This window comes from Dendrobates tinctorius, unplaced genomic scaffold (genome assembly GCF_039654945.1).
Source record: "Dendrobates tinctorius isolate UK_male_01 unplaced genomic scaffold, ASM3965494v1 ptg000011l, whole genome shotgun sequence".
In the NCBI taxonomy this organism is placed as follows: domain Eukaryota; kingdom Metazoa; phylum Chordata; class Amphibia; order Anura; family Dendrobatidae; genus Dendrobates; species Dendrobates tinctorius.
In genome coordinates, this window is record NW_027361679.1 from 116,507,090 (window position 1) to 116,531,570 (window position 24,481).

Here is a 24,481-nt window from a genome sequence, read left to right on the forward strand (position 1 = left end):
GAAATGGTTACATGTGGGAAGGAAGAAGGGGCGGTTCTGAGCAGATTAACCATTAAGGAACAGAAGATTTTAAACACATGAATAGGAAAGAGAAGGGCAACTATGACATCTAATGGCCATAGCTGGAACACCACCTAAGAAATGTCTTGCAGCACATGAATGGGCAGAACAATGGCCCTGGCACTGTCAGCAATAGATCAGCCAATAATGACACTAAGAAAAGCGATATCCAAGCTAGGATCCCTAAGATGTTGTATCCCAGCAATAAGATGGGCCCAATTTCACCTAAGGCAGTTACAGTGGGAGGTCCTGTCTGCACAAAGGTTGCTAAAAGGTCATTTAGAGGGAACGATACCTCTTTCTTCCGCAAAAATAATTTCCCTGGGTTACTGGACAGTAAGGGAAGATTTGTCGTTGAGAGTCCAATGGATGAGGCCAGTTGTGGAAATTATCATGACAGATGCGAGCAACATTGGATGGTTCAGGGGACCTGGTCTTCTCTAGAGAGAGGCCAGGGTTCAAACTTAAAAGAACTGTGGACAGGGGAAAGAGCATTGAGATACTTTCTCCCCTTCATCCGGGGTCGCCATATCCAAGTTATGTTGGAAAATCTAGCAGTCGTGGCTTATATCAACCACCAGGGGGAAACAAGGTCCCATACTCTGATGATGGCAGCAAGCATCCTACTCCAGCTAGCAGAGCAACACCTACTGTCCCTGACGGCACTTCACATAAGGGGATTAGACAACACAAAGGCAGACTTCCTAAGTCACGAGAAATTTAGACAGGGAGAATGTTCTTTGAATTTCCAAATTTTCTAGCAAACAGTGCAGGCATGGGGGTGGACGGAGATAGATCTGTTTGCCACATTACACAACAGAAAAATGAAGAAATTCTGTTTGTTACATCCAAGGGAGAAACTATTCACAGTAGATGCTCTTCAGGTTTCCTGGAAGTTCAGGATAGCCTATGCATTTCCTCCAATAGCAATGATTCCAGCAGTCACGAGGAAGATCAGGGAGGATCAGACAAGAGTAATTCTCATTGCTCCATTCTGGCCAAAGTGACCGTGGTTTTCCCTTCTAAGGCTAATGTGCGTGTCCGATCCATGGATTCTACCAGAGATCCCGAATCTTCTTACCCAAGGGCCAGTATGCCAATCTCAAGTGAAGGACTTCCATCTGGGAGCATGGAATTTGAGAGGGCATTACTGTGTCGGCAGGGGTTCTCACCAGGGCTTCTCTCCACCTTGTTGAAAAGTAGGAGGACCATTATATTAAGGATCTATGGTAGAACACAGAAAAGATTCCTGGAGTTTTTAGGGCAGCCCTTAGGGGAGAATGCCCCAGTTGGGTCCATTCTAGAATTTCTGCAGTAGGGGTTGGAGCTAGGGTTAGCAAAAAATACTCTCAAGGTGTAGGCCATTCCAACTTTTTGCAGGTCTGTGATCTTGTCCCTGGCATCCTTATAAAGCTCTTTGGTCTTGCCCATGTTGTAGAGGTTAGAGTCTGACTGACTAATTGAGTCTATGGACAGGAGTCTTTTATAAAGGTGACTATGTAAGGCAGCTGTCCTTAATGCAGGTAACGAGCTGATTAGAAGCATCTAACTGGTCTGTAGGAGCCAGAACTCATAATGATTGGTAGGGGATCAAATACTTATTTCTCACTGCAAAATGTAAATAAATTCATATAATTTATACAATGTGATTTTCTGGATTTTATTTTTGATAATCTATCTCTCAATGTTAAAATTAACCTATCCATAAAATTATAGACTGTTCATGTCTTTGGCAGGAGGCAAACTTACAAAATCAGCAAGGGATCAATAATTATTTCCTTCACTGTATGTAATTACTTAGATAAGAATACAGTAATTAACCAGAGCCAGTTTGTAGCAAACAAGTCATGCCAGACTGATCTAATGTCCTTCTATGATGGAATCACTGACTGGGTGGATCAGGGAAATGCGGTAGATATAGCATATCTTGACTTCAGCAAAGCATTTGGTAAAGTATCCCATACTATCCTTATTGAAAAAATGACTAAGTATGGGATTGACAAGGCTACGGTTAGGTAGATTCAAAACTGGATCAGTGATGGTAAGACTTAAGTACACTAATAGATTACAGACTGCACATGAGTCAACAGTGGGATGCAGCAACAAAAAAGGAAAACACAGTTCTAGGATGTATTAAATGAAGAATAGAGTCTAAATCACATGAAGTAATTGTCGCCTTCTACTCCTCCTTGGTCAGGCTTCATCTGGAATATACTGTAAAAGCAAAGAAAAAAAGGGGAAAGGATCTCTAATAGAGAAAGTTCTGATAGATCATCAGACTGTGCTGCCAGTAATATGTAATCTAAAGATCCAATTGAAAGAATTAAGGGGATTTGTAATAAATCAATTTAAATTTTATTGCACACATAATAACAAACAGCAAAACAAAGGTATTCAAATGAGGTACAAATAACAGCTAAAAAGAACCACAGTGCTGCTAAATTTAATGGATGGTAAATAATGCACCAGACAGAAAAACATACGTCTCACAGTACATCTGCATAGAACACCCAATATGTGACAATTGAATATAAGGGATGAACTAGTAATCAAATTGTACAAAGTCTGGTAGACAAGAAGAAGCGGATGGCACTCACCAATAAAAATCTCTGTTTATTCCAATGATTAAAACATTGACGTCAGGAGGATGGGAGCGGGAGTGCAGAAGACGATGGCCATTTCACGCTGAGGTTGCGTTTCTACGGGTCACCCGTAAAAAAAAAAGTGACCCGTAGAAGCGCAAACCTCAGAGCGAAACGGCCGTCTTCTCCTGTAATCCCGCTTCCATCCTTCCGACATCAATATTTTAATCATTGGAATAAACAGTGATTTTTATTGGTGAGTGCCAGCCGCTTCTTCTTCTCTACCAGGATTTGTATGTTTTGTCTTATTGGAGAGGCACCCTGGATTCTATTGGAGCAATAACCGCTGGATATCTGAATTTGGTTTAATTGTCAGACACATATTCTGAGGCTTGGATTCTTGACTGTGCGGACTAGTATTTTTCTGGTGTGCAACCAATAATCAAATTGTTCAGTCTAAAAATGCTATATCAAAATATATGTGGTCTATAAATAAATCAACTGATAAATAGATTAAATAATACAAATGAAGCATAAATAGATAAATGATATATCATCCACTTTGTCTAGTCACAAGTTAGCTAGTTGCAAACTGACGAAGGCGAAGGCGGTGAACCGTGCGTCGAGGCTCCTGTGCGTCTCACTGGCACCCCCGCATGCGACACTAATATGTCCCAAGGTAACATCTTATCTAACTTTATGTTACTGTCACATCTTTTATCTTAGGCTGTCCCTTTTTGCAAACTAGCATGCCTCAAGATAACAAAATATTCAATAGAATTTCATCTGTATACTATCTGTCTTGGGCTTTCTAGTTTTCAACTAGCTAACTTGTATCTAGACAAAGTGGATGATATATCATTTATCTCTTTACGCTTCATTTGTATTATTTAGTCTATTCATCAGTCGATTTATTTATAGACCACATATATTTTGATATAGAGTTTTAGATTGAACAGTTTGATTACTAGTTGATCCCTTATATTCAATTGCCACATATTGTGCTGTTCTATGCGGATGTACTGTGAGACGTATGTTTTTCTGTTCGGTGCATTATTTACCATCCATTAATTTTCGCAGCACCGGTTCTTTTTAGCTGCTATTTGTACCTCATTTAAATACCTATTTCTGCTGTTTGTTATTATGCGTACAATAAAATTTATTTTGATTTATTACAAATCCCCTTAATTCTTACAATTGGATATTTAGATTACATATTACTGGCAGCACAATCTGATGATCTATTAGAACTTTCTATATTAGAGATCCTTTTTTTCTTTGGTTTTAGGATTCAGGCTCAGGGGGTGTGTCCAGTCTGGCTATGTGACATCTTTGTAGGTTTATATTCATCTGGAATACTGAGTCCAGATCTGGGCAGTACACTTTTAAAAAGGCATAGAAAAACTGGAGCAAGTGCAGAGAAGAGCAGCCAGAATGGTGAGCGGACTGCAAATTATGTCTTACAAGGAACAGTTAAAAGATCTGCGAATGTTTAGCTTGCAAAAAAGTAGGCTAAGCGGAGACTTAATAACGGTCCACAATTATCTGAAGGGACTTTTTGACAGCGAGGGAGATTGATGAGTGGAGCAGGCTACCACGAGAAGCGGTGAGCTCTCCTTCAACTGACATTTTCAAACAGAGGCTGGACAGACTTCTGTCTGAGATGGTTTAGTGAATCCTGCATTGAGCAGGGGGTTGGCCATGATGACCTTAGAGGCCCCTCCTACTCTAACATTCTATGATCCTATGATTCTATCACAGCTGATTCTTTTATGTGCGATAAAACATTCCCCTGCCTGTTTTTAAGCAATGTTTTACTTCAAAGAAAGTAGTAACTGTGATCTCCTGCTGTAATGTCTGTATACTCATTTGCCCCCTTCCCAGGAGCTGTGGTGTGATCAGACAATATTCCTGCACGGTCAGACACGGCCATTACACAGTACACAGCAGGGGCACTTTTATAAGATTATCTCAGCACAGGAATATTTTTTTTAAACACATCCAATTGTGGAACTTATTATTCCAAGATACAGTGTGTATATATATATATATATATATATATATATATATATATATATGCGCTTTATTTACACAAACCAGGAGATCACTTTTGCTTAAATTGTGCTTTTTAATAAAGAAGCATAATGGTGGTAATGAATACGGATGGGAGGCAAAGACCTAATATTCAGTAAAGTATTACATAGACATACCTGTTATGTCATTAGAGTGAGCTTTTTTACTTTCATCGTCCATTGTGTCTCCTGCACTCGTGGATGTAGGTGTACGAACCCAGGCCTCCAAAATTAAATCAAGTGGCTGCAGTGGGACTTGTGAATCTTTCTGCATGTTGTGGAATCTTTCCTTTGGTAGCCAATACTCGTATTCAATGCCTGGGTTCTGTTCTTGAAAGAGAACCTGTAGAGATAATATGAAAGTACAAGATTAAGCTGATGTCAATAGCTAGAGCACAGATTGGAGGTAATAAATCAAGAGCCCAAAGATTACATCTTACAGGACTATGAGGGGAATTTATTAAACAATATATGGTAGATGTAATAGAAAATGCTATAATGTTGTTCTTTCACCTTAGGTCTTTTTACTTTTCTCAACACTGTTGAAAATACTAATGTTTAGACGAGAATACTAAGCAAATCTACACCTACTCATAGTCCTATAGATTTCAGTGTCTGGAAGTAAGGGTAGCCAAAGATCAAGCAAATTGATAACAAGTTGCTTTGGATTTAATAGGTTTCCCAGTTTCAGAAAACCATGCCGAAACCAAAGTAATTTAAAAAAAAACAAACAAACCTGCCCTTTATTTACCCTTTGTGGATCGAGCACTGTGTCTCCACTGGTGTACCCAGTGTCTGCATCGTTAACATCATGTCCGCAGCACTACAGCCAATCAGTTAGAACAGCAGCTTGTGCTATCTAGTCAGACAATAGGCTCAGTGACTGGCTGCAGTCCTGTTGGCATGATGTTAGCACGGCATATACAACCTGCAAAGCTGATCTGGCAACAGTAATAAGAGAAAGTTGCAGCCAGATTAATGAAGATTACTGTTTGACACTCATTAAGTCCATGCCTCAGAGACTGCAAGCTGTTATAAAAGCCAGAGGTGGTGCAACAAAATACTAGTGATTAGGGATGAGCGAGCATATTCGTGGGTATTCGGTCCTCGGCAAGTAATGCGGTACTCGGTACATTGCGGGTATTTCACTACTCGCCTCGCTATTCGGTTCTCCCGCCCAGCAGTTGCCAATCACAGTAATGCCGCACCCTTCTTGGTTGTGGGCGACATTACTATGATTGGCTGGCCGCCCAGCGTCCTATGAGCCATCATAGCCTAGCACTAAGCCCTGCCGCCGCCATTTTCTGCACATTGCATGCAGAACAAAGCTAGTGTAGGGAGAGTGTGAGCAGCTGCTAGGGAGAGTTGTGTTTTTTGGTGCAAATCATCCAGAAATCCTCTGTGAAACCCAAAAGCTCTTTTCAGAGCTGAAAATATAAGGTCAGGGACTGAGTAGTGACTGTTTTCCCAGCTTTTTTTTAGGTCACATTTACCCCTGCAGGGCAGTTTTTTTGTGTGGTTGCGGTGCTGTGTTCACATAATCACTGTGAATGGTACGCACGCACGGTACTGCACAACTGAGACGCAGCCAGCACCGCTGTCTTATGTGGTGTCTGGGCTGCGTATTCTTGCCTTAAACCTCAGGGCAATATTTTAGTGGCAGCACCGCTGTCTTGTGTGGTTACTGGGGTGCGTAATCTCACCTTAAACCTCAGGTCAATTTTTTTCTGCTGCTGCGGTGCTGTTTGTAAAACACAAAGCAGTACTAGGCTGTAGTGCTACCTTCCACAAAGCACTAACTGCTCCTTGTTCCCCAATATCTGCATCTGAACATCTGCAACTATAGCAGAAAAATCCAAAGTTCCTAAAAAGGCTGTTGTGAAGGGACAGGGACGTGGGGTCGTTGGTGCCCAACAAGGCACAGAGTCTGGGAGATCGAAGAAGGTTGATGCATCTAGGTTCCTGGCAAAATTTCCCAGTTTGGAACATAAACGGGCCTGGAAGCCAGAAGAACAAGAGCAGATACTGTCTTGGATGACTGATAAGGCCTCAACGAAATGTTCTACCAGAACCCAATCATCCATGACAAAACAGTCTACTGTCCATACAGATAACACTGGGTCATCCTATTCTCATCCTGTTCCCGGACAGGAGTCACAGGAAACATTTGACCCCAATCTTGGTCACTCCGAGGATCTGTTTGATCCATTTCCTTGCATTGCCCCTGGCCTCTCACCGCACAACATTGAAGAGGAACGTGAGGGGGTATCGTCTGTTGAAGATGGCCAAATATTTGAAACCCCACGTCCAGAAGAAAGCCACTTTCATCCACGTGATATACCGGGTCAAGAGGTGGAGGCTGATGGTGATGACATACAGTTGTCATCTGGCCATTCGCCAATATCAACACAGAAGGAGGATGACATGGACGACGAGGTGGTCGATGATGAGACCACCGATCCAACCGGGCCATTGGCACGCATAGCGAGCACAGCAGCACAGAGGATGAAGGTGGATACGTAGCACCAACAAAGGCACCAAGGGCTACTGGTTTGAGCAGAGTGCGAATTGTGTCAACTGTTGCCAAGAGCAATTCCTCTGTGCCCCAAGTCAAGTCAAGGGTGCGTTCAGCCACTGTCTGGAAATTATTTTCCAATAGTTCTTCTGAACTAAATGTTGCCATCTGTAGCATCTGCCATAGGAAGCTGAGCAGAGGCCAGGGCAAAGGCAACCAAAGCACCACCAGTATGCGGAAACACATGGCAGCCAAGCACCCTATTCGCTGGGCTGAACAACAGGGTACCAAATCAGTGTCTGCGACTGCGGGTCAAACCACTGTCGCCTGTGATACGCCCTTTCCAATCTGCTGGGCAGGAAGCAGGTGATCGTCATACCTCTTGCTCACAAGCTGCGGTTGCACAGACACAGGCCACAACAAGCTCATCCACTTGTTTGTCCCAGGAAAGAGTCCAGTTGTCCGTGCCCCAGATGTTTGAAAGGACGCGTAAATACCAAGCCACACACCCACAATCACAAATACTGGACGCGCACATTGCCAAGTTGCTAGCCGTGGAGATGTTGCCGTTTAGGCTTGTGGGGACACAGTCTTTCCGTGATCTTTTGGCTGTGGCTGCCCCACGATACTCGGTTCCCAGCCGGCACTATTTTTCCCGCTGTGCCATCCCCACGTTACACCAGCACGTCTTAAACAATCTAAAGTGTGCTCTCACCAACGCCGTAACCAGGAAGGTCCATCTTACAACAGACACGTGGACTAGTACTTGGGGCCAGGGATGATACATCTCTGTCACGGCACACTGGCTCAACCTGGTGGAGGGTGGGACAAAGTCTCAAACTGGACCAGCAACACATATCCTACCCACGCCACGAATAGCAGGCCCCACCTCAATCAGGGTTTCCGCCTCATCATATATTTCCAGTCTCCCCTCTTCCTCCTCCTCTACCTCGTCATCCTATGCTGAATTACCCTCCACATCACTCCCAAGTTGGGAGCTGTGCAGCAGCGCATCGGCAAAGCGGCAAAACACTCTGCTGAAGCTGATCTGTTTAGGTGAAACACCACACGCTGCAGCAGAGCTGTGGCAAGGAATAAAACAACAGATCGATCAGTGGCTCTCACCACTGCAACTCCAACTTGGTCTGGTTGTCTGCGACAATGGGCGTAACCTGGTGGCGGCTTTAAAGCTCAGGAAGCTGGTACATGTGCCATGCATGGCTCATGTGCTGTACCTGGTGGTGCAGAAATTTATAAAACATACCCTGACTTGCTGTACCTACTTGAGAAGGTGCGCCGTATTTGCGTCCATTTCTGCCACTCCTCAGCCGCTGTTGCCGGTCTTGCAGCACTTCAAAAGCAATTTAATATGCCAAACCACAGACTCATTTGCGACCTGCCAACACGGTGGAACTCAACATATCATGTGTTGGCAAGGGTAAGTGAGCAGCAGAGGGCACTTTCTGAATACCAGCTTAAACATGCCCGTCACACTGAGACTCAGCCAAGACACATAACAACTGTTGAGTGGGTGTGGATCGCTGATATTTGTGAGGTTCTTGATAACTTTGAGTACTGCACCAAGCTTGCGAGCGGTGATCAGGCTCTTATCAGCGTAACCATCCCTATGCTATGTCTGCTGAAAAAAATCGCTGCAGAATCAAAAAATGGAATCTTTGCGTGCCCAGCGGCTGGGTATGGAGCAAGATTTCACAATGGGTGATCCTACCCAGCCCAGCCAATATCATCAGGTAACATTGGGGGATAAAGATGATGATGAAAATGAGGAGGGAGAGGACTTCTTTTTCAGTGATACTGAGGGGACACCTCATGCTACAGAGGGGAATCCCAACCCCAGCTTGAGGTCTGTCCAGCATGGGTGGGCTGAAGAGGAGGAGGTGGAGGAGGAGAGTCAGTGTGAGGAGAGCATGGGTATTGTTCCTCCTTCAGGGGTCACAGAACATTTGCCTCTTTGCAGCTTGGCACACATGGCACACTTCATATCTGACTGTCTGTGCCAAGACCCTCGCGTAATCCACATTTTCAATAGCAACCTATACTGGTTGGCCACCTTTCTAGACCCACGATACAAGGACAAATTTCCTTCCCTACTGTTGCAGTCACCAAGGGGTTTCACAATGGAATCCTTCAAGAAGGCCGTTGTCGATCATTTAATGGCAACAGCACCCTCAGACACCACTGTTAACAGAGATACCAGCTCTGTGCAATAGCATGCATTAATGGGGAGAGATACACCAAGCAGGTCCAAAAGAGGTGGTGGTAAAATGTCCACAAACTGGGCCATCTTCAATAAACTGGCTCATCACCAAGGACTAGCTGGAACAGTAGCAATGTCAAGGAGGGAGAAGTTGAACAAGATGGTCAGCAACTATTCAAGTGACTATACCTGCATCCTCCCTGATGCTTCTGTACCATTTAATTACTGGGTATCCAAGCTGGATAGTTGGCCCGACCTCTCCTTCTATGCCTTGGAGGTGCTGGCCTGCCCTGCTGCTAGTGTGATGTCAGAGCGTGTTTTCAGTGCCGCTGGGGCAATCATCAGAGATACCTGCACACGGTTGACAACTGAGAATGCAGACAGGCTGACTCTGATAAAATTTAACAAGGACTGGATTTTGCAACAGTATTTAAGCCCTCCAGATGAAAGTTTCCCAACCTAAAGTCAACCAACACGTTTTTTTTTTAAAACTGGTGATCACATCTTTCCCTTCCCATACAAGCCCCTTTTCTTACACATGTTTTCAAAACCTGCTTCTGACACATGTACCTCATGGTCAATAAGCTAAAAACAATGTTACCTTAATTAATATTTCCCATCGGAGGCACTTGTGATGAGTCAGACCCTTCTTCCTTCATCAACCATGGTATCATGACCCTTGGGCTAATTTTTAGAGACACTATGGCTATGCCTGGACACTGGGCACTGCCACCTCTATGCTAGTAGTCCTGGCTTTATCATAATTGCTTGCCCCTTCAGAGCTGTCTTGCTTCCTTCATCAACTATGATACAGCCCCTTGGGCTAGTTTTTGGAGTCACTATGGCTATGCCTGGACACTGGGCACTGACACCTCTATGCTAGTAGTCCTGGCTTTATCATAATTGTTTGGCCCTTCAGACCTGACTTGCTTCCTTCATCAACCATGATACAGCCCCTAGGGCAAATGTTTTGAAGACACTATGGCTATGCCTACACATTGGGCAGTGGCACAACAAGGACAGTAGTCCAAGCTTTATAATTGTGAATCCCTTGTGATGATGATGGGTGGCTTCTTCCTGCGTTAGCCATAACACAGCCCCTAGGGCAGATTGCTCTCCTTACACCACTTACACACTTAGCTGTCAGAAGATCGCCTCCATCATCACTCGCTCTTACAGCACTTCTGATATATCACTGGCACTGCGTAAGGGGCGTACGAGTCCCGCTCTTCCGGCAAAAAACCACAGGACTTCAAATAGTGTTTGTACATTCTAGTGAAGCAGTGGTGTAAAACCACTTGTGCAGCCCCTGACCAGGTGCTCCCATGTTATATACATTTGTTTAGAGCATACTATTTTTTTAACATTTACACATTTTTTAGCCTTTTCCTCAGCCCCCAGACCGCTTTGTATGGTCCAGCAGACAATTACTCGCATTTTCCATTGACTATCATTGGACTCGCTATTCTTACCGAATACCCGAGTATTAGGGTAAACTTGGTAAGAGTATACGAATACTTCAGTCCTCGCTCATCCCTACTAGTGATGTGTTGGAGTGTTATTTTGTTGGTTTGTTTTTCTTGATTTCATAATTTTTTCCCTCAAAATTGAGTGATTCCATAATTTTTCCCCTCTGCTTAGTTTAAAAAAGTAACCATTACTGACAACCACATTTTTTATTCTTGATTTCTTTTAGTGTTTCTTAAAGCCAGAAAGTTGCCATTTGAATTGACTTTAGTTTTGTGCCATGTCTGTGATCTGCTTTTTTTCTACAAAATTAAACAACTGAATGAACATCCTCCTGTCAGGAACACCGCACTGCACTTGCTCACTGAGCCAGTGCGCATGTCCTGAGTACAAACCTGTGCCCAAAGATACCTGTGGAGCGGGGCAGCAGTGGTGATGATGCTTGCTCCAGGCTCACAGGACTTGAGTCACTGAAGGTAGAAAGCAGTGAAGGACCTATGATCATGTGACTGCTGGGGGTGGGGCTTAGCATCCTGCTCCTGGAGACAAGTGCAGGATTCTACTACAGGGATCCTCAAATCAGTCAAACAGGGGTCATACACAGAGAGGGCAGCTCGGTACCAGAGGGACAAGCAGAGAGTAGTCAGAACGTAAGCAATGAGTCATACACGGAGATAGCAGCACAGTACAAGAGGGGCAATCAGAGAATAGTCAGGACATAGGCAGTGAGTCAGAAACCAGAGAAGCAGATAAACAGTACAGAATCAAGAGACAAACTCACAACAGGGGACAGAACCGGGTCAGAACCATATAAGCAAGCTAGAAGACAATCAGAAGGCACAGGCACACAGGGGTCACCACACTCGGCCAAAGGCAAAAGTATAACTGACAGGGATTGGAGTCTCCCAGGGCTATAAGAAGCCCTCCTTGAGCCAAAGAGAGGCTACAATAATTAACCCCCGGCATGCAGGTCAAGCCTGCATTGAGCCCAAGACATTAACCCCTGATGTGCAGGTCAAAACCTGCACTGGGATCATGACACCTCCAAGGCCGGTGATTCCATAATTTTTGCCAGGGGTTGTAATAGCAGACATTGGGAGCGGTGGGCAGGAACTCAGCACTGGACATGGTAGATGGGTAGAGTAAGTAAAGCCCAGTTGGGTTTCTTTTGTTTTACTTTTTTTCAAAACAAACAATTTATGCCTGGTGACATTTCCTCACTAGCTTGCACTTTGCCTATAGCACATTAAGGGAACCTAATGATCGCTTGTTTGTACATACACAAAATGATGCTTATCTATGGTCACTAAAACTATGCGCGCATTCACATTAGATACAGTCTTACACAGGATGACGTCCACCTATGGACTTCCAAAAATAGTGGCGGTTGCCAATGCGCACAAGTTCTGACGTCTCCTGAATTTGTGAAGGCCTCACATTATCGCCGGCGCGCATCTATGACATCATGGAAATAGTTTTTCCTTACATGCACCAATTAGTGATGACCCAGCGTGCTCAGATAAGGTGTTATCCGAGCACGCTCGAGTGCTAATAGTGCATCTTTGGTGTGCTCTAATACTTTGCTTGAGCTGCTGTGACTGCATGTCTCATGCTGTTCGACAGCTGCAACACATCTAGGGATTGTCTACCAAACCGGCAATCCCTCCTTGTGTTGCGGCTGTTGAACAGCTGTTAGACATGCAGCAATATCGAACCAAACATAGTATTCGAGCACGCCTAAGAAATCCCGTCTCCACTATGCGTGCAGGGCCGCCTCCGGCGGTACTGCGTATCCAGACATATGGCGCGTCTTTTTAGACTGCAGCATGTCTGTTTACCATGTGGAGACACTCAGTCTCCACAAGGTAAATAGCCTACTCTATGGATACGATGCGGCGATTCCAGATGTGTTCAAGGAGCACATCTGGAGTCACCGTGCGTACAGAAGGGGTCTGCGCTTTGAGCGGAGCGGGGTTTTCGCTCCGTCCAAAACGCCGACAATCCGAACAGTGGAGACTCACCCTAAGTCTATAGGCAACTATGTAGGATTGGTCATTTATGTGTGGGAACTGTTCTTAATATATGTGAACTGCTAACCTTGCCCTTTACTAAAGCCACTTTCCTCTTTACTTGATTCTTCTCTTTTTGAACTTTATTTCTTATTTATTTTTGTTACTTTGTATATTTTTAGTTTGTGTGAGGAGGGGTTTGTGAATACCTTTGGTTTTCATGTGCACATGCAATCGAGTATACTGACAGACTCTCCATAAGGCTGACTGCAGACGTACTTTTTGGCCCTGCGGATTTTTCCGCGCAGAATGGAAGAAATCCGCAGGTTAAATGACCTGCATTTTTCCTGCGGATTTCTTCCATTTTTCCTGCGGTTTTCTTGCGTTTTTTTTTTGCGGTTTTCCACTGCGGTTTTCCCCCTGTGGATTTGGTGACAGGGGAGATGGAAAACTGCACAAAAGAAGTGACATGCTGCGGATTTTGTACCGCAGGAAAACCGCGCGGAAAAATCCACAGCATCTGCACAGCGTTTTTTTTTTTCCATTGATTTTAAGGCTACTGTACATCACAATGCGGATATGCAGCGTTTCTGCACGGTAAAATCGGCTGCGGATCCGCTGCAAATCTGCATCGTGTGCACACAGCCTAAAAGACAATGCAGAGGCACATGAAAGTATAGTATGTACTAAAGAATAGTATGGCTTCCAAAGCCAGGAATGATTTCTACAACAGAGTATTAATAAAAGACTAAGGCAGTGATTAATCGTTTGTGAGTTCATATTTTGCTTCTTGTTTTGTCTTTCTTTTTGCGCTGGTGCATTTTATGACATATTCAAAATTAGTGCACAGTGTATGATGAGTTAATGTAAATTCAAACGTCTATTTTTTGGCTCTTTTGTACCCTGTTATAGTAAAAAGTTCAAAAGTGCTGCAAACTAGTCTACAGCTACTTGAAAAAAAAAAAAGAACTCCACTAGGGTATTGAAGTAAAATTGCAAAAAAAAAATAATTGGCTACATTACAAAAAGTTGCAAATGATTAATTAGATTGAAACATCTGGATAACCAAAATTTTGCCCATAAAGAAGAAAAAAAATACAAAACCAAGAACAAATTATTTATAAAAAGGGCACAAATCAAATCATGGTTAAGTCTGAAATATAATAGTAACTAAAAGAACCATTTTTACTCTACAAAAATGTCGCAAAAGCAACTATATACTATACTTTTTTCAATTGAAAGATAGTAGAACCTCCGACATATTATTTTAAATATACAGATTTTTATATTCTGTATATACAAAGTTATACAAAGTCTACACACCCCTGCTAAAATTGTAAGTTTTTGTCATGTAAAATAATCACATTAATAACAATTATTTAATAACCTTTTCCACCTTTCGTGTCACCCATAATCTGTACAAATCAATTGAGAAAAATTTTACATAAACCTGACATTTTTAACAGGGGTGTGTGGACTTTTTATATCCACTGTATATTATTTGTGTCTGCCTTTTTGTTGTTATTTTTTTTAAGTACCAATATAGACATGGTTAGAGTATTGGGAACCTAGTGTCAACTACCATATCTCTTTTTCTTTATCAATTTAGTTTTATTTCACAAGAAATTAAGAAGACAGAAATAAAAAAGGGAAATCTTACCAGAACATACAAATCCTCATTGGTGGGCCCCAAAACCTCCAGGAATTCATGACTGGCTGTAACTCTGGAGTATCGTACCTCTGTCCCTGCCACTTTGTACACTCCAGATCTGGAAATTTCCCAGTTCCCATTAATCACATAGCCTTTACTCAGGCTCATCAGGGCTGATAAAAAGAATGGGCACATAATATTAAAATACAATTTAACGTTAGAATAAAATATATTTTCTAGTCAATTTTATAAGCTCCCAAAATGTGTGGTTTGATCTTGTGGTTATGTGGGTCATGGAGTAGAATTAAAGGAGTAATACTTTGCTACATGCAGGGAATGCCATACAGTTTATTGTAGTGAAAAGTAACTTGGCACTCAACTTAAGGGTCCATAGAAGCAAATTTTATTATGCAGTCTGCAAAACGTTTCGGCCTACATGGCCTTCATCAGTCTGCGATAAACCATAAACATAAGCTTACAGTGAATATGTCCTGTTCATAATATGTAGAAATCATATTAATTCACGAACGTGATAATAATTACAACAGTATGGTAAAAAACATTATCAAGACAAAAAAATAACAAAAAAATAAATACAGTAAAATAACCATATGTGCAGAGAACCCGATGGGAAGACTGAAAAAAGTAAAAGAAAAAGAAAACGAATAATGAACCTACCTGACTGCTTAAAAGTATTGTGGAGAAATGGGGAACAAGCGTGAGTTCCTACTGGAAATGCAATGTAGGATCACGTAAGTATATAGGAAAATAAATGTAAAAAAAAAAGTATATATAAGCAAATATACCTGTAATGGAAAACTTGTAGGTGAGCTGTCTGGCTCCCTAGTATTGTGTATTAATTCAGAATACTTGTAGGAAGAACCTTGTGAGGCCACAAATAAGATAGTCAATATTAGAACCCCAAAATTAGGAGGCGACTGGTCCGTGAGAATGAAAAGTGGCACATGAGGATACCTGTTACGTTGAAAAGAAGGCTTGTTACCAGTTTTTCTGTTGGAATTTCATGTAGATAAATGAATACGGTTAGTATAAAATGAAACATACATATAAAGAGAGTTATGTAAAACAGGGAGCGCTTTTCCCTGTAGTTATATTAGTTGCCGTGTGGTAGCATAGCAGGTCCTTATGAGGCTAAAAGCAAAGGTACCAAAAACTATTGTACTGCCTGTGCTATGTCAGGTGAAGAATATGTGGGCATAGTGATATCAAAGATTCTTCCGCCGCTTGTCTCGTCACAGAGTGAAGCCACAAGCCAGAACGCTGGAAACTAAATAAGGAAGGGGCGGGACTAATGATGCATGTGTCTCCAGTGACTGGACAGGAAGTGATGATAGCGTGCATTCTAAAGACAGGAAGACGCTATTGTTTGTGTTCCACAGGCAGGAAGTAGTCCTGTGAGAGCTCCAGGAGCCAATTAATGCATACTGCAGCGTTCCACAAGTGGCAGGGGAACAAATAAAGGACTTATTTGTAACAAACTTAGCCTGGATGTAACAAATAACAATGCCTATTGTATTTTATAGAGTAGACCATGGATGTCAGTAAGAATTAACGATATTTAATAAGGGAGTATCATGGGGTTCTGAGAATATGCATTCTACATGACCTTGATATAAATGATGCAGACCATATAAGGTGGTTATGTGGAAAGTGAAAGTGGGAGTGAAAAAAAGGATAAAATTAAATAGAAATAAAGTTAAAAAAGGGGGAAATTAACCCTATAGGGTAATGAATTGTTGGTACCCATTGTGAAAAGAGTTGCAGTCGAGCAGGGTAGTGGTAAGAGATCCAGACGGACGGAAACGTGAAGTTAGCCAGGAACAATCAATACAAACGACTCTGCAATAAAGGAAAATAATGTTACTATATAACACAAAACCAACAAGAAAACAGATTTGCAAAAATACTCTGCGGTAAAATATATGACAGTAATCAGCAAGTGCTGGATAACAAATACAGGGTATTTAGTCGATACGTTTTTTTGCAAAATAGCGTATCGACTAAATACCCTGTATTTGTTATCCAGCACTTGCTGATTACTGTCATATATTTTACTGCAGAGTATTTTTGCAAATCTATTTTCTTGTTGTGTCTCAGTTAGTGGGTGGTGTGAACACTGTCTTACCGATTTGTTCACATTCTGCATGTCACATGTGTTTTTAATCTGTTTTTTCCTTGCCTAGCATGGTTTGAGAGACCCCACCCCTCTCTTGTGTGGCATGCACAAAAGAGCTGTCTTGCACCACAAGCCCATACCAAGAAGCGCCTGTCCGAATCCTGTTCATTTTAGACACTATTCAGATGTTCAGGTTTTAAATACATTAGATAGGGACTGCTTCGTGAAGGGCTACCATGATGCGGTGAAGCAGCTTGGTATACATTTTTTTGCAAAAAAAGTATTGACTAAATACCCTGTATTTGTTATCCAGCACTTGCTGATTACTGTCATATATTTTACCGCAGAGTATTTTTACAAATCTATTTTCTTGTTGGTTTTGTGTTATATAGTAACATTATTTTCCTTTATTGCAGAGTCGTTTGTATTGATTGTTCCTGGCTAACTTCACGTTTCCGTCCGTCTGGACTTCTTACCACTACCCTGCTCGACTGCAACTCTTTTCACAATGGGTACCAACAATTCATTACCCTATAGGGTTAATTTCCCCCTTTTTTAACTTTATTTCTATTTAATTTTATCCTTTTTTTCACTCCCACTTTCACTTTCCACATAACCACCTTATATGGTCTGCATCATTTATATCAAGGTCATGTAGAATGCATATTCTCAGAACCCCATGATACTCCCTTATTAAATATCGTTAATTCTTACTGACATCCATGGTCTACTCTATAAAATACAATAGGCATTGTTATTTGTTACATCCAGGCTAAGTTTGTTACAAATAAGTCCTTTATTTGTTCCCCTGCCACTTGTGGAACGCTGCAGTATGCATTAATTGGCTCCTGGAGCTCTCACAGGACTACTTCCTGCCTGTGGAACACAAACAATAGCGTCTTCCTGTCTTTAGAATGCACGCTATCATCACTTCCTGTCCAGTCACTGGAGACACATGCATCATTAGTCCCGCCCCTTCCTTATTTAGTTTCCAGCGTTCTGGCTTGTGGCTTCACTCTGTGACGAGACAAGCGGCGGAAGAATCTTTGATATCACTATGCCCACATATTCTTCACCTGACATAGCACAGGCAGTACAAAAGTTTTTGGTACCTTTGTTTTTAGCCTCATAAGGACCTGCTATGCTACCACACGGCAACTAATATAACTACAGGGAAAAGCGCTCCCTGTTTTACATAACTCTCTTTATATGTATGTTTCATTTTATACTAACCGTATTCATTTATCTACATGAAATTCCAACAGAGAAACTGGTAACAAGCCTTCTTTTCAACGTAACAGGTATCCTCAAGTATCATCTTATTTGTGACCTCACAAGGTTCTTCCTACAAGTATTCTGAATTAATATACGAAACTAGGGAGTTGGACAGCTCACCTGCAAGTTTTCCATTACAGGTATTTTTGCTTATCTATATTATATATATATATATATATATATATACTTTTTTTTTTTACATTTAGTTTCCTGTATACTTACGTGATCCTACATTGCATTTCCAGTAGGAACTCACGCTTGTTCCCCATTTCTCCACAATACTTTAAAGCAGTCAGGTAGGTTCATTATTCGTTTTCCTTTTCTTTTACTTTTTTCAGTCTTCCCATCTGGTTCTCCGCACATATGGTAATTTTACTGTATTTATTTTTTGCTATTATTTTTTTGTCTTGATAATGTTTTTTACCATACTATTGTAATTATTATCACGTTTGTGAATTATATGATTTCTACATATTATGAACAGGACATATTCACTGTAATCTTATTTTTATGGTTTATCGCAGACTGATGAAGGCCATGTAGGCCGACACGTTTTGCAGACTGCATAATAAAATTTTCTTCTATAGACCCTTAAGTTGAGTGCCAAATTACTTTTCACTGTTGAGCTTTGGTTTGGGTAACCTACTTGCGCACCCTGCAGTAGTGCCACGCCATATTATACAGTTTATTGTAGTCTGTGACCACAAAGACACATAGATCTGCACAGAAGAGCTCATAAATGACTGCTGATCTGTAAATATTTACCGATTGGCGGTTCTTTTAGAGCCCGTTTGCAAAGGTATACTAGTCTTAGGTCTCTTTCACACGTCCGTGCTTCCGATATGTGTGGTGACAGTTTTCACACGTACCAGAGACACATACACACTTAAGGCCCCTTTCTATGTAGCGATGCACCAGCGATCCGACCACGATACGACCCGGTCAGAATCGCTGGTGCATCTCTAAATGGTCGCTAGTGACAGGCAGATCTCACAGCGATGTAGCGACGCAGCAGCGGTCGTTACTTTCCTTTCACACGCACCGATGCCGACGTCCTCCCGCCTGCATCCACGCGTTGCTCGTCGGCGCCAGCAGGAAGCGCCCGATTCGAAATGGACCCGGCCGATCTCGCGCAATCAGAGACAGACAGCGGGGGAGCCGGTCGGAGGTAAGTATCACACATAGCAATATCGCTAGCAATATCGCTGCTGCGTCACAAAATCGGTGATGCTTTAGCGATATTGCTAGCGATATCGCTATGTGTGAAACCCCCTTTAGACACATTCAAATGAATGGGTCTGTGCACATGTCAGTGTGTTTCCACAGACCGTGTCTCCCTGGGCAAAACACCCTGGCATGTCCGTGTTTTGCCGTCAGCATGGACGGCAAAACATCCCGCACCGCACATGTGCACACGGAGAACACACATTGATGTCCCCCATGTGTCACGCATCGGCACAGGGAAATCCATTCACCCCCGCTCTGCCAGTGAGCAGAGGAGAATGATGAGCGTTATATTAAAGTTCGAATGAAAGCAGGTGGGGGCTTTTGGGACTCTTACCCCATCATCCGACACCTGATGCCGCTAATAACAGTGACAGTAGGTGCAGATGAGCGGGTATTCCACAGCCCTGACATGCTGTCGTTAGGACTTTAATATAACAATCATCATTCTCCTCAGCTCGCCGGCAAAGCAGGGGAGAATGATGACAGCCAGCTTCAGCACCTGCTGCCAGGGATCAGCGCTTACTATAGCGCTTCTTTCCCGGTGGCTGTACGTGTGGTACTGATGCGGCACACGGTTGCCACATGTAGTACACACAAGGACACATGGACACACGGACACTGATATCTCCGGTACCGTTTTTTCCGATACCGGAAATAAATGGACGTGTGAAGAGGCCTTAGGCTATGTGCACACGCTGCGGATTTGGCCTCTGCGGATCTGCAGCAGTTCTGCAGACTGTGTACAGTACAATGTAAGTCTATGGGATTTACATTCCGCTGTGCACATGCTGCGGATTTTCAACTGCGGAAAAGCTGCGATTTTGAATCCGGCAGAAAGAATTGACATTAAATTATAGGTGTTAGAACCCTTGAAATTGTTCCAAAAAATGAAGTATTTCTCCCAGAAAATTATTGCAATTGCAATTATGTTTTGTTATACATACAGTATGTTTATTTCCTTTGTGTTTATTGGAACAACACAAAAGAACAGAGAATAATCTTGAGATTGTTGACATTGTTCACCAATTTTAGTTCTCAAGTCCTCAGACAGTTCTCTTTGCCTCTTTCTGTTCTCCATGCTTAGGGTGTCACACACAAAGCAAAAATTGAGTCAACTTCTCACCTATTTATCTGGTTTCAGGCTTGATTTTCATATTGCCCACACATGTTACTTACCAAATTATCCCTTCTTCAGGGCAAATGGCTTCCATGTTGGTGTTTATACACAAACAGTTAAAGGGAAAAAGGCGTGGCTGTTTTTTACACGGGGGTAATGTAAAAATGGTGCTGTTTAGGGAATTTCAAGAGTTTTTTCTTAATAAAGAAGCAAAAACATTTTTCCAAGGTGTCCAAAAATTATATATTTAGGTAACAAAAACAGGCATGCTCAGCTAGTAGTGAAACATTTTTTTTTTTTTTTTCTGCAACAGGTTTACTATTATCAAAATGAGTAACCAACTGCAAAAGCTTTTTATCAAGCTTTTCAAAAAACATCCCTTTTTAGGAAGCAGGAACAGTCAAGTTGTCAAAGTGAAAAAAATCATTGGCATCAGTCTCTGGTGAATGAAAATGAGCAATGATCCAGATATAATTCAATTTGGCAAATGTAAGGTTTTCCACGCATGTAGCAGGAAACCTGGCTTGCTTTGGTGTGACAAAGACAAGGAATTCACATTTAAAGGATATTATTATAGTACAAGTATTATTTAACACACTTTTTTCACCGTAGAGACTCTGTGCTTTATAGGATAGAATAAAATATAACCTTTATTAGTTAGTCTAAAAATGTAACATCTAATATGAGAAAAATAGAACCACTACCACCAAAATGCAATACAGACAAACACAAGGAAAAAGTAAGGGGGCAGTGCCTCACCCTGCTTAGCCACTGTACTATCCCTGCCTTGCCTCGGAGGTTAGCACCCTATAATTGCACAAGCGGAGAGCGGGAGTGCCACTTACGCAATTAAGGGTGCCAACCTTCATGGCAAGGCAGGGATAGTACAATGGCTAAGCAGGGTGAGGCACTGCCCCCTTACTTTTCCCTTGTGTTTGTCTGTACTGCATTTTATTGGTGATGGTTCTATTTTTCACAAATTAGGTGTTAGATTTTTCGGGTAACTAATATAAGTTATATTTATTCTACACTAAATACCCCCTGTTACATTAAATCTTCCTCAAACACGTTACACTAAATATCCACATCACAGTAAATATTTTCCAGGTCCGTTACAGTAAGTCTCCCCCACACACAGTAAATACCCTCAGACAGTAAATACCTCCCCCACGTACACAATAAATACCCCCCACAGAGTAAATACCTCCTCCAAAGCAGTAAATACCCCTCAGAAAGTAAATACCTCCCCCACATACACAGTAAATACCCCACACAGAGTAAATACCTCCCCCATGGCAGTAAATACCTTACCCACACAGTAAATACCTCACCCACATGGCTGTCACAGGGCAGTAATGGGAAAACAGAAGATGAGAAACCTGGGCCCCTGAACTGCCCCTAAGGCTAGGGGGGGCCCTATCTTTCCTTAACCTGGGGGAATCCTTGAAGGTAGGGAGGCCCAAGTCACCGACCTGTCCCTATCTCCTGTTTAGCCCTGAGCTAGACCCCCAACCCCCACCCCAGGAGGTGAACAACGTAAACTGCACCACAAAGCAAATTAACAAAATGACACAAAATGTGAGTGAGGGGAACTCAATACCAATAGGGAAATGCACAAGCAACAAAGGAACAAGGCAACAAACATCACTTAGCTTGTGCACACCGCTGCAAACTCCACACCACAGATAGCACAGCAACAGGACTCTAAACACCAGAGAGCTGCTTCTGTAAAGGTTGGTCTCCAAAGAGGAACTTTATCACCAACAGTCAGCTGATGCATCAGGTGACCTTTTGAAGGATGGTGGGAATGGTCACCACAGACATCAGCATACCCAGCAGCAATGTAATTACACCAGCAGGCCCCTGGGGGGACTGACATTAACCCCTGATGGCTTAAAGGAAAAAAGTTTTACTCTGAGGACCAGATCTGCCACAGATCCAAAAATGGATCATCACAACGGCCATAAATACCTTCCCAACACAGTAAATACCTCACCCACACGGTAAATACCTCCCCCCACTACCGTAAATACCTCACCCACACAGTAAATATTTCCCCATGGCAGTAAATACTCTCATACACACAGTGAATACTCTCCACACAGTAAATTCCCCCACACACAGTAAATTCCCCCACACACAGTAATACCCACACACACCCAGTAAATACCACACACACACATACAGCAATCACACACCACTTTGCCTGCGGGCCACATGAAGCAGCCTCAGGGGCCGCATGTGGCCCACGGGCTACGTATTTGAGACCCCTGTGTTAAAAGATATGGGAATGTATGTCTTGCAATAAAGAAGGCTAAGGCTGGTTTCACACTTGCGTTTTTTTGCGCTGTGTTTTTGGGCAAAAAAACGCATGCATTTTATTTTCCTATACTTAACATGGGTGCGCATAGGCATGCGTTTGTATGCGCATGCGTTTTTTTGTAGTGTGCGCCCGGGCACACAAAATGCATCCTGCTGCATTTTGTGTGCATCTGACCTGGCTCAAAAAAACGCATGCGCACGCAATGCGCACAAAATTCACCCAAAAGCACATTATAGTCTATGGGAGCGCAGACGACGTCAGCGCAAAAAAAGCATGCGTTTTGTAAAAAGAACCATGCGCAAGAATACAAAACACGCATAAAAACGCACGATGCGGTTTTTATGTGCATTTGCACTGTGTGCGCAGCGCAAAAAAACACAAGTGTGAAAGTAGCCTAAGAGTAGACTTAATAGCTGTCTACAAATATCTGAAGGGATGTCACATTTTCATTTGCACATGGAAACATGAGAAGCAATGGAACGAAACTGAAAGGGAGAAGATACAGATTAGATATTAGAAAAAACTTTTGACAGTGAGGGTGATCAATTAGTAAAACAGGCTGTCACGAGAGGTGGCAAGTTCTCTTTCAGGGGGTTGGACAAGATGACCCTGGAGATCCACTTTAACTTTAACATTCTATGATTCTATGAGAATTTACAGTTTCAGAGTGTTACTTGCAAACCAATATTTGGAACAAAAATAAAATGGAATGATGATGGAAAATTTCAGATGCAAGAGAAAAGAGTTGAAGCTGTCTCACTATGTGTTTTCAGGAGTCCACCATTCACCTACTTCCTGACAGATTGACAGTTCAGGTTAGTAGCGAGGCTATACCACTAGTGCGAATTGTGCACGCTCCCATGCTGCAAGTAGAGGAATCTCGGAGTCCAGCTTAAGAACAGCACTTGCAAAGTTTCTCCATTCTTGAGAACGGAGAGTATTTTTTAATATATGGTAAATAGAAACGTTTCTTGTTTTTACAAGCACTTTTTGTGATTTTACCCTTTTTAGAATACGAGAAAACCACTTTTAATTGTTTTCATTTTAAAAACATTGGTATTTGCAACAATATGCGCAGTATTCTTCACTTTACCTAAAATGTTTCGACTCCGATCTGTCACTTTAATGTGCATTGCACCAGTAGGAATACTTGTCACGTTTATGTAGCCAAAGATTCCTAATATAATACAAAATATTAAATTTAGATAATAAAATATATTGAATGCAAATCAGTCTTTAAATGCTTTACATTTCTGTATCCAGCCTGAAAATATGCTATCATTTTGTAGAGAAATGTTCTATTCTTTTTTGGCCAGTGTAATAGACTGCTGCAGAAAAAATAAGATAAACTGCATCTTGGAGGAATTGTCCCATAAGATTGTTTTAGGCTGAGTGCAGACGGACTTTTTAGCCCTGCGGATTTTTCCGCGCAGAATGGAAGAAATCCGCAGGTCAAATGACCTGCATTTTTCCTGCTGATTTCTTCCATTTTTCATGCGTTTTTTGTGCGGTTTTCCACTGCGGTTTTCCACCTGCGGATTTGGTGACAGGGGAGATGGAAAACCGCACAAAAGAAGTAACATGCTGCGGATTTTGTACCGCGGAAAAACCGCTCGGAAAAATCCGCAGCGTCTGCACCGTGTTTTTTTTTTTTTTTCATTGATTTTAAGGCTACTGTACATCACAATGCGGATTATGCAACGTTTCTGCGCGGTAAAATCCGCTGCGGATCAGCTGCAAATCTGCATCGTGTGCACACAGCCTTACACCATCAGAACATTTTAACAGTTTTTCATAGCTCTAGTGTCTAGATATTATTGTTCCTGTT

At 42.2% G+C, this 24,481-nt stretch overlaps 1 protein-coding gene and 1 long non-coding RNA gene across 10 annotated transcripts in view; one reads left to right on the plus strand and one right to left on the minus strand.

Moving 5' to 3' along the window:
• The window catches only part of LOC141049867 (uncharacterized), a 192,469-nt gene that overhangs the window by 97,566 nt on the left and 70,422 nt on the right, over positions 1–24,481 (plus strand). The window contains exons 2-5 of one of the 2 annotated variants that reach the window (XR_012220458.1): positions 17,128–17,223; positions 18,013–18,126; positions 18,232–18,282; positions 23,427–23,613. This is a non-coding gene — a long non-coding RNA (uncharacterized lncRNA). Of the gene's footprint in view, positions 1–17,127; positions 17,224–18,012; positions 18,127–18,231; positions 18,283–23,426; positions 23,614–24,481 lie in introns of those variants that run through there. The other variant, XR_012220459.1, reaches the window with a different exon arrangement.
• Positions 1–24,481, minus strand: part of LOC141049826 (ADAMTS-like protein 5) — a 289,658-nt gene that overhangs the window by 63,283 nt on the left and 201,894 nt on the right. For 7 of the 8 annotated variants that reach the window (XM_073546644.1, XM_073546637.1, XM_073546662.1 and 4 more), the window contains 3 exons: positions 23,747–23,830; positions 14,584–14,747; positions 4,853–5,057 (listed from right to left, as the gene is read on the minus strand). In XM_073546644.1, the coding sequence (XP_073402745.1) occupies positions 4,853–5,057; positions 14,584–14,747; positions 23,747–23,830 (453 nt within the window). The remainder of the gene's footprint in view (positions 1–4,852; positions 5,058–14,583; positions 14,748–23,746; positions 23,831–24,481) is intronic. The other variant, XM_073546654.1, reaches the window with a different exon arrangement.